Source organism: Carlito syrichta, unplaced genomic scaffold, assembly GCF_000164805.1.
Source record: "Carlito syrichta isolate Samal-C Ts95f unplaced genomic scaffold, Tarsius_syrichta-2.0.1 Scaffold316302, whole genome shotgun sequence".
Classification (NCBI taxonomy): Eukaryota; Metazoa; Chordata; class Mammalia; order Primates; family Tarsiidae; genus Carlito; species Carlito syrichta.
In genome coordinates, this window is record NW_007260398.1 from 648,090 (window position 1) to 659,542 (window position 11,453).

Consider the following 11,453-nt stretch of genomic DNA (forward strand, 5'->3'; position numbering starts at 1 on the left):
AATCAAGAATGTTGGCAGATAAAGGGGATGAATTCACATAAGCTTTTTTGTCTGCATGAGCCAGCTCAGTTGCTGATTAGAGACTGGAAAGAGCTGTGGGAAGAGTTGGAAGTTTTCTTACAGTTGCTTCACACCACAATGGGGAGGAACAGGGATTCTGCTTACTAAGACACATCATAAGTTAAGATGACCCATCCGAAGTAAACATACGGCATTACAGCTCAAAAAAATTGCCTGTCCAAAAACGACTTGCTGACTCCAGGAGGTAGAGAATAGGGAATGGGGGAAGAGAGTCCATCAAGGTCCAATCAGCAGCTGCTCTCAGAGCTGGGACTACTGCAACAAGAGAATGGAGGTGGGCATAGGGCTGGCATGGGGAAGGGGCTGGCCCTGAGGCTGTTCCTCTGGCAGAACACCTCTACTGGAGTTCGGGCAGCCTACAGCAGACTGCAAACATGTTTCAGGTACATCCATCTCATGGTACTTTCTCCCTGAGGTATCACAACAATGTTATCTGGTACACTGATACCGATGTTGTTGGAGTTTTATTTAAAAAAAAAAAAGAATTATCATTTTATCACCCTGTACAACTGTATGTACTTAAGCCTTGACATGTGTACATGAGAAATTGAGAGGGAGGAGAGGGAGTGGTCTGTGCTCTGTGCTCTCTCCAAACTTGTATAGTAACTAGGTGCAGGATTGTGGAGGGTCTGCCTCCAGGAGCCAGGGCAGCCCTTCCTCTAGTGAACCAGGCCCCCAAGAGAATTTATCATCACTAAGTAAAAATACAACAGACATATAAAAATGTTTGTAAAGAAAAACAACTTAACTGGCCATGCGGCTATTGAGTATTTTTCCGGAAGGGCTGTGTTTCATTCCAGAAACAAGCTGATAAACTGTAATTTATAGTATGTTTTTCAAAAATTTATAATTGTAATTATGTAATTAAGTATACAGTGTGATGTTTTGATATACATCTACACAGTGAACTGATTACTACAGCCAAGCTAATTAACATACCCATATCGCACAGTTACCTTTGGGAATGGGTATGTGTGGTATGAACCCTTGAGATCTATTCTCTTAACAAATTTCAACTATGCAATACAATTGGATCAACTACAGATCCCATGCATTAGATAAGATCCTAGAACTGACTCATCCCACATAACAAACTTTGTAGCCTTTGGTCACCATCTCCCCAGTATTCTTTTCTTCATATGCCTAGCTTGTCCTTCAGGTCCCCAGCCTCTGCCTTCCCTGTCCTGACCCCCTGGGACCTCACTAGTCCCTGCCTCTTACCACCAGAGCTTCCTCTTGGCTCCTACAATAGGAGGGAGGACTTTAGAAAATGGATTTATCTTATGGAGAGCAGGCTTCTTGTAGTACAGGCTTCCCCCACAGTGTTCTAGGAACCCATCAGCATCAGTGAACCATATAACATTGTTGTGAGAGGCTGTATTCAGCTTCAGTGAATTTTTTTTTTTGAGACTCTTTCAATGGGTTTGCCCATTTTATGATGGGTGATTTACAAGCACACCAGTCCACACTGCGCTGTGTTCAGCAGTTTTTGACTAAAAATAACATGACTCTCATGCGCCACCATCCTATTGCCAGATGGCACACCAAGTGACTTGTTTTCTTGTTTCCCTGGGTGAAAAAAGCCTTCAAAAGGAAATGTTTTGCTGATGTGGAAGAGGTGAAACAAAAAAATGGCAGAAGCACTAAAAGGCATCAAAATTGACAAGTTCAAAAACTGTTTTAAGCAGTGGAAAAAGCATTTCAACAGGTGTATTGCATCAAACAGAGAGTGCTTGGAAGGTGACTGAAGCATAAACATGTAAGAATAAATACACAATTTTGTATAAATACATTCTGCGGGGTTTTGCCATCCTACCTCATATATTCACCCTGGCTTCCCACACCTGGCAAATTCACCTTTGAGGAGTGGAAGTGAATGACAAGACAATTCTGGGCATGCCTTTAAGGAATGCTGGGATTCCAGGGTGAGCTACAGGGTAACCTAGAACTGAGTCTTGCACACCTTTGGGTGCAGGGTCACTGCTGCATCCTCTTGCCTCCTTGCTGCCTCCACTAATGATGGGAATGATCTGAATGCCTTTCTAGAATTAGCATTGTAGGATGAGCTTCTGAGTCACCATTTCCTTAGGTCAGAGTCTTCACAGAGCATTCAGGAAATTCCTGGATCCTGGGTTCAGATTCTTGTTGCTCAGGCTATGGTCATGCTAAGAAAACAATAGGTACCCTGGCCCCTTAAGTTGCTCCAGGGGGAATTGTCTCTCTTCCTAGTGGCCCAGCCCAGGCTTTGCTATGATCTTCACAATTTCTAGGTTGTTCTGCCTCTTGGCTCCTCCCCCACCCCCATTCTACTCAGTCCTTCACCTGGTGCTCTAAGACTCTGCTTTCCTCTTCTGCAGCCCCCAGGCTATAGGACTCATCCTTGTATCTGGTAGGAGAGCTGGTGGAGAAAGCAGGAGGAGGAGGAAAGGGGCACACTGAGTGCTTCATTTCATAATTCTTCTCCTCCTCACAGTGAAATTGTTGGTGTCCTTGATAGCATAGAGGTTCTAAAGTCAATGAAGAGGGGAAACGAATATTGGGGCAAACAGTGGTTTCATCACAGTATGACTTTGTAGGAAAAAAATGATTGAACTGCTGGTTCTCCAGGAGCAGCGTGCCCTAGGTGTGCTACAATATACCTGGCAGAATCAGACCTGTGACTTTTATCACAGAAAATGAGGAAATCATGCCTCTGATGCCATCTCCATGGATCCAAATATGAGGAGATGCCAATGTCCTGGGGTAGAGTTGGAAAAGTCAAATAATTGGTCACCTTGGGACTTTCCAAAGGTATGGTTCTGAAAGGGGTGCACACTGCATTGTGGGGGTGTTGAGGGACACACCCTGGGAGAAAGCTCACTGACTTGGTCTTGTTTATATAATCGAGCACAGTTGAAAAGGTCTAAAGGTGGAGCTTCAGCCCAGGAGCTCACCAAACTTCTTTCTCCCTGGATTCCAGACATCACGGTTGGAGCCCCAGCAGCCTGGTGCTCTGGAAATTTTACCGGTGGAAGTCTCAATAAGCTCCAAGCAACACTGGGGAAGAAAGGGCAGATTGCTCCCCTTAAGGAAGAAGTCCAGCTGGGCTCGGTGGCTCAGCCTGTAATCCCGCGCCTTTGGGAGGCTGAGGTGAGTGGATTGCCTGAGCCCGCGGGTTTGAGACCCGCCTGGACAACTTGGCGAGACCTCATCTCTACAATAAATCAAAAATCATCTGGGCGTGTTAGTGCGAGTCTGCAATTCCGGCTACTCAGAAGACTGAGGCGGAAGGATTGCTGGAGCCCGGCAGGTCGAGGCTGCGGTGGCCAGGAGCGGCCACTGTACTCCAGCCTGGACGACAGAGTGAGACTCCAACTCAAAAAAAAAAAAAAAAAAGTCCATGCAGGGGGACCTGCGTATCCAACTCCTTTTAAACTTTTTCTGACCTCAGCTTAATTTAAGTTCTCTGTGAAGTGCTTCTGTGTATACTCTTTATGATGACTGTTCAATAATCTGCCTTGTTCACTGGTCTAAAAGTTTGACATTCAATGCACAATGCCTATTCCACATAAAATCCCCAGTGATTATTGAATGAATGGATAAATGCAGTAGTCTCCTCACACCTTATCCATGGTTTTGCTCTCCATGACTTCAGTTACCCGTGGTCAACTGAGGTCTGAAAATATTAAATGAAAAATTCCAAAGATAATCTATAAGTTGTAAGTAACTTCTACTACAGCATACTATTTTGATTATTCTCTTTGTATTACTAGTTATTCTTATTAATCTTTTGCTGTATCTATTTAAATTAAACTTCATCAAGGAAAAATCAGTCTATATAAGATTCAGTACTACCTGCAGTTTCAGGCATCCGCTCAGGGTCTAGGAACTGAGTGTCTTACCCCTGCAGATAAAGGGGGACTACTGTAACAAAATTATGGAAGAGCTTTTTTAGAAAGCATCTGCTAGCCAAATTAGATGTTAACTTATAATAAGTTTGTCCATGATTAGGCTACCAATGATGATGATAGGGATAAGGATGAGAAGGATGAAAATGGTGCTGGTGATGATGATGGTGATGGTGAGGCTGATGACATCAGTGATAAAATAATAATAGTCTCTGCCTATTCTTGTTCCCATGGGTGTTGCCATTCTCTGAAGATACGGTTGTAGTGAGGGACATATTTGTTGAAGGTCATAATTTTGGCGATTTCATTCTGTCATCCTCCTTTCCTTACCTCCTATTCCTTGAATAAGATGTTATTGTTGGACCTTAAAACTATAACAGATTTTTCTTGAACTGTAAATACACTGTAGACCTGCTTTTATGAGTATCTCTGTGTGCATAAAAATAAAGCATTTGATTTGTTAAGATATAAAAGTTTAAGTTGGAACAAAAGATATGTTATTTTTCATTGTCACAGTTATGAAAAAAGTTATCTCCAGCGACTATAACAATTGGCACCCGCACTATAGTCTATATACATACCTTTTCCCCAAGTTCAGTCAGTACTTAATGTTACAAAGCTGTTTTTTAAATATTTACTTAATGAAAGAAAAAAATGATATCAAATTGTTTATTTAGCTTGTAGTTCTCCAAATACCTACTAGGCTTGGCACCTCATTTTACATGTATTTACTACATTAATTTCTTCTGTTTTTAAGATTTTTTCTACACTACCTCTCTTGGTAGTGCAGCTTGTGACTTTAAGTTGAAGTCAATGCTTATTTCCCATTCTGAAAACTCTAGGATCCTTAAGAATTTTACTAAATCTCCTCTGCTTAAAGCCTGATGACAGCCCTTCTGTGTACAGCATGATTTACTGAATGTTTTAATCCAACTGTTAGAACTACTACTCAGAACAAAGAATATTACTGTTTTTTGACAATGTGCCTTGTCACTTAAGAGTTTTCATGCAGATGTATAAATAAATTAATGTTGTTTTCATGCCTGCTAACACAACATCCATTCTACAGCCCATGAGTCAAGGAGTCATTTCAAATTTCAAGTCTTATTACATAAGAAATAGATGTTGTAAATCTATAGCTGCCATAGATAATGATTCCTCTGATGGATCTGGACAGAGTAAATTGAAGACCTTCTGGAAAGGTTTCACCATTCTAGAGGCCATTAGGAAAATTTGTGATTTAAGCCGGGCTTAGTGGCTCAGCCTGTAATCCCATGCTTTGGGAGACTGAGGTGAGTGGATTGCCTGAGCCCGCGGGTTCGAGACCCGCCTTGGCAACTTGACGAGACTTCATTTCTACAATAAATCAAAAAATTAGCTGGGCGTGATAGCGCGTGCCTGTAGTTCCAGCCACTTGGAAGACTGCGGTGGAAGGATCGTCTGAGCCCAGCAGGTTGAGGCTGCGGTGGCCGGGAACGTGCCACTGCATTCCAGTCTGGATGACAGAGTGAGACTCCAACTCAAAAAAGAAAGAAAATTTGTGATTTAGGGGGATGAGGTCAAAATATTAACATTAACAGGAGTTTGAAAGAAATTGATTCCAACCCTTAAAGATGACTTTGAGGAGTTCAAGACTTCGGGGGAGGTAGTGACTATATATGTGGTGAAAATAGCAAGAGAAGTAGAATTAGAAGTGGAACCTGAAGATGGAACTGAATTGCTACAACCTTATGATAAAGCTTGAACAGTTTTATTATAAGCAGTTGAAGAGTTGTTTCTAATGGGTGAGCAAAGAAAGTGGTTTCTTGAGATGGAATCTACTGCTGGGTGAAAGTGCCACGAACATTGATTAAATAAAGCAGTGACCAAGTTTGAGAGGTTTGACTCCAGTTTCGAAAGGAGTTCAGTTGTTGGTAAAATGCTGTCAAACAGCATTGCATGGTACATTGCAATCTTTTTATTATTTATTTATTTTTATTTCAAGAGGTTTAGAAGATACAAATGATTTATGATTACATGGATGCATTGTATAGTGGCAAGGAAGTCTGACTTTAAGTGTACCCTTCACCCCCACCAGTACACATTGTACACAATAGGTAATTTTTCATCCCTACCCTACCTTCCACTCTCACACTTCTGATATTTCAGAGTTCATTATGCCTTCTGTAAGACACTACAATCTTTTGTGAAAGGAAGAGTCAATCCATGATGCAAGCTTCACTGTTGTCTTATTTTAAGAAATTGCCACAGCCACCCCAAACTTCAGCAACTGATCTGTCAGCAGCCATTAACTACAAGACAGGGAGCTATACTGTCTAAAAGATTACAACTTGCTGAAGGCTTATGAGCAATTTTTTGCCCTGAAGTACTTTTAAACTAAGGTATGTTCATTTTTTTAAGATACAATACTATTGCACACGTAATAGAGACTACAGGGTAGTGCAAACATACATTTTTATATGTACTGGGAAACCAAAACATTTGTTTGACAAACTTTATTGCAATTTCTGCTTTATTGGAGTGGTCTGAAACTGAACCCGCAATATCTTCTAGGTAAAGCCATATAATCATCCTAGTGGGTATGAGGTGGAATCTCCATGTGGTTTTGAATTGCATAATCTTGATGACTAATGGCATCAAGTGTGTTTTGTGTGCCGTTGTCCATTTACATATCTTTTTAGAGAAATACCTGTTCAAATTATTTGTCCATTTTTAGATTTGGTTTGTCTTTTTTATTCGTGAGTTGTAAAAGTTCTTTATATATTTTGTGTAAAGTCCTTTATCAGATTTTGTATTTGCTTAGAGTCAGGGTCTCACTCTGTCACCCAGAGTGACAGGCTAACTCACTGCAGTCTCAAACTCCCAAGTTCAAGCAATCCAGATAAGCTGCTTCTCTGCCCTAAAATTCTATGGGTGACTGAGCTGAGCAGACCAGAATCTAAGAAGCGCTAGCCTCAGTCTGGGCTACTAAGCAACTTATTCTACAGTCACATGATAGTAGTATTTGATAATTCTCCTTCTATCTGAGCCTTAGCAGTGAGCCAGTTACAGCAATGAAAGTGGGATGTGGCCCAGATACCAGCTTCATATTCTGTGTCCCACTTAGTCATGAACTGAGTCAGAGAGACTAGGCGGAACCACACCTGGGCGCTCTTTCAGCCTTATATTGCTTAGATATTTATTTAACAATTGTTTAGAAGAGACACTGGAACTTGAACAAAGACAAGAACTGGGCAGGATCCCCCTCCCTGGAAGGCAGTTGAGTGGCAATGAGTTGTCATTTAAGCTTGCCCTAAGGGTTCCAATTCTCATGCCAAGTATTTTAAATCAAATAAAAGGAGTTCTATTAAATACACTTTTTTACTTGGAATGTAAAAGCAAAATTGCAAACTTTATTATCATGGCATGTAGAGAAAATAAAAATAATTTACAGGCTGCAGTGTGAGATAAACTGACCAGGCTGTGCTTGACCAAAAGTGTTGGTCCTGGGGCTCACAGACCCTTGTAACCACTGTGTGACTGAGAGGATCCACATCTCAGAGACCTTGAGCATACGCAGGCAATCCCATGAGAAGCTCTCCTGTGTGATTGCTCTTACACGATTGCCCCTATGAAAACCACTTCTAGCTTGCTTCCTCCTCAGACTTCGTTCTTACCAAAGCACTCTAAAAAGTGTGTTCCTGGGGCACTAGGCTTAGGGAATTTGAAAAGAATGACAAAGGCCAGGATACTCTGAGTAGACAACAGAGTTTTTATTGTTGTATGAGGTAAAGCAGGAAAAGATTAGGATCCAGGAGGGGCCCTTGGGGCATCAGACCAAACAGAACGCTTCACAGGATTTATCAGTCCTTGAAGAGAAGAAGAGGGGGCAGGGGAGGCCATCATCCTGGGGCAGGGTATGCCCCCAAGTTTCTCCATAAGGATTTCTCTGTGAGTTCAAGGTCTGGTCAGCAGCAGCCTCCAGAGCCATGGCAGCAGTCTGACCCTCTGGCAGGCTCACACTCACAGCAGTCGGGATTCTGGTGCCTGCGTCGATGGAAGAGACGGGGCCTGTGGTGGCTCAAGCAGCAGCCACCACCCCCAGAACTGCAGCAGCCCTCGGAGCTGGGGCCACAGCAGCCCCCAGAGCTTCCTCCACAGCAGGAAGATCCTGGAGGTGGGCACGGAGCTGGGCACTGGGGTGGACACTTTGGAGGGCACTTGGGTGGGCATTTGGGGGTGCACTTGGGAGGGGGCTGGCACTGCTGCTGGTGTTGCTGGCAGGACATCTTGGTAGGACTTTTTTAACCTGGAAGTTGAAATAATGACATTCTTTAGCTACATAGAAGTAAAGATGGCATTTTAATCTTTTAAAAAAATTAAGACATATGGTGATGGTGAATAATATTTATAAAGAAGAGAAAGAAAGCAACTTAAATCTTTCCCACTGAATAAAAACATGGTTGAAAAATCAGAATAAGAAGCTTCTTATTCTATCAGTAGTCAGCATTTTCTAATCTTCATGAGCTTGAATAAAGTGCTCGCATGTCAATAAAGTACCCATTCTCTAAATATAAGAATAAATCTCTGAAAAAAATGTGAGAACCACACTTTTCCCAGCCCAAAGTAACATTTTCAGAGACTCAAGTCAGACTGAGCCTCATTTCTGCTCACTATAGCACAGAATCAAAGTCACAACTCTGCAGCCTCCCTCCTTCCTCCCCATGCCTCAGTCCTGCCCAGATACCCTTTGGTCTCTCAGGTGCCCACTCACCCTGGTCACACAGAGGAGCACAGGCAGGTCCCTGAGAGTCAGAGCAGATGAGGTGCTAGAGCTGGGTATGTGTCTTTTATAGGGCCCAGGCTTGGCTCCAGGAAGGGAAGAAGGTGACTCTTGCATAACAAGGCATATACTGGATCATTCCTGACATTCCCTTCCCTTGTTGTCTCTGTAATCCAAGGAGTCCCTTGGTGTTCCCAGGACTTCTTTCTGGAACTGGGTTCTAGAGGAGCTTTAACCAGTCACAGCCTCCCCCAGGATGGATTCCCAAGACCCTCCAGAGTAGGGCTCAGGGAGTGACTTCTGAGAAAACCAGAAATCCATACTACAGCTTCCTTGTGGAAGTGTTTTATTTCACCATCTTTCCATTTCCAAGGATGGTCATCTGGGTCCTGCTTCCAGGCTGGTTCTCCAGGGCATTGAATCAGGAACCATTTCCTTCCTAGGATATATTCTTCCATATATCCATACCTACTTGTCAGCCCCTTACTTCTGACCCACAGGTCCCTGCTAACAGGACAATTAGGTGAATAAAGATGGTTTTCTCAGATTTGGTGGTGAAGATTATTGTGACTAAACTTTTCTTCACTTAGGCAATTTTTATTATAAGGCAAGAGTCTCTAGTATTGGAATCAGAAGAACAGTATTCAAATTATAGCTCTGTGTTTATAAGTTGAGTGACCTCATAAATTTCATTTAGACAATACAAATTCTCAACTATAAAGCAGGCCTATTACTATCCTCCTTCTTGCATTTTTGCTTCCTTTAAGTGAGGCTTAGCACATGAGAAGACACAAGGAAGACACTAAAACAATGTCAGTTATTTTAAAGGACATATGATAGATCCAGGTGCTTTGCCTAGGTAGTATATGAGACAGAGAGATAAGCAATATTTATTTCTTGTCCTCAAATTTTTTAAAAATATAAGTAGGCTAGTGTACATTATTCTTTTAGGATTGTAAGAAGCATAATTATTTCTAGTCAAGAAGCTGATGGGAATCAAATGGTTTGTTTAATCTCATTGGTGAATGACAGGAGAGTATGGAATTTGATAAAATCTTGGATTAGATACATTCATTCATTAATCAATTTATTTCACTCATTGATCAAACATTTACTGAGGACCTGCTTGCTATATGGCATGAAGTTGAAAATACAGCTTTGAAATTTATAGTCTCTTCCTTCATATACTCATTTTCTAGAAGGCAAGAGTATATGATCTCTAAATTTCTTTTCCACTAAGAGATGCCTCATCTTCAATTTGTGTTTCTTCTAGTCTCAGATATAGTCCTGTACCCTAGAGGATTTTCAAGTCAATAGTGAAATAAATTTGATATATGAACATAGCAATAATTCAAAAAGATATTCTTTTATCACCTACCAGGTATTTCAGTGCACATATGAGGAGGGATCCCAACACACTCATAATTTATCTAATTGTATATTTATTCTTACATGTTTAAACTTCACTCACCTTCAAAGTACTCTTCGTTTGATGCAATACAACTATTGGGACACTTTTTCACTGCCCAAAACCGCTTTTTGAACATGTCAACTTTTATGCGTTTTAGTGCTTCTGCCATTTTTTTGTTTTACCTCTTCCATATTGGCAAAACATTTCCCTTTGAGGACGTTTTCATCCTGGGAAACATCCAGGGTGAAATTGGGTGAATAGGAAGGGCGGGTCATGGGAGTCATACTGTTTTTGATCAAAATTGCCGAACACTCAGCACAGTGTGAGCAGGTGCACTGAGAAATCACCCATTATGAAATGGACAAATAAGTTGAAAGAATCGTCAAAAAAAACTAATTCACTGGGCCAGGTGCAGTGACTCAGTCTGTAATCCCAGCACTTTGGAAGGCCAAGGCGAGAGGATTGCCTGAGTTCAGGGGTTCAAGACCAGCCCGGGCAACTTGGTGAGACCTCATCTCTACAATAAATCAAAAAATAAGCTGGGCGTGGTAGGGCACACCTGTAGTTCCAGCTACTTGGAAGGCTGAGGTAGAAGAATCGCCTGAACCTAGCAGATTGAGGTTGTGGTGGACATGAGCATGCCACTGCACTCCAGCCTGGGCGATGGAGTGAGACCACTACTGAAGCCAAACAAATCCTCTCAAACAACATTAGCTGGTACACTGAAGCTGATGGATTCCTAGAACACTTATTTAGCAGGAGGAGGGAGGCCTATACTGCAAAGGACCACCCTCCAAAAGATAATTCTGGGGTTTTGGGGTGACGCTACATATGTCCAAACACCTAGATTTATAGAGGCAAATATCATGTGTGTTGTGACCTCTAGGACTCACAAATCAATGGACATTCTGAAGACCACTATGAAATTCATGTTCCTACAAAATGAGGTTCTGGACTGAGAATCTTCTGAGTCATTATTTCCCAAGAAGATGGTTGGGACACTGGATCATGTGGCAATGCCCTAGGTGATGTCATACTAGGTTCCTCATTCTCCTGGGCTGTATCTTTATGAGTATGTGTGTGTACACACAGCATGTGCACGAACATGTGTTTGCAAACCAGGGACAAGCACAGAAGTTGGGTTAAAGGGTTAGAGAGAAGACTGCAAAACTGATGGGTGCCTTGTTCCCAGGAAGTCAGTATCAGGGGATAAAATTCCTTCTGTATTTCTTTTTGTGATCCAATATGATCGGCCACTGTTTGGGATCAGGCCCATGGCCCTTGACAGCAACACATAATAATTCTAGGTATT

At 42.0% G+C, this 11,453-nt stretch overlaps 1 protein-coding gene across 1 annotated transcript; it reads right to left on the reverse strand.

Annotated features, from left to right (window-relative positions):
• Window positions 1-7,915: 7,915 nt before the first annotated feature.
• LOC110594579 (late cornified envelope protein 2A) lies at window positions 7,916-8,236 on the reverse strand. The gene has a single exon (XM_021707036.1). The coding sequence runs from the start codon at window positions 8,234-8,236 to the stop codon at window positions 7,916-7,918; it is 321 nt and encodes a 106-aa protein (XP_021562711.1).
• Between the last annotated feature and the right edge of the window lie 3,217 nt (window positions 8,237-11,453).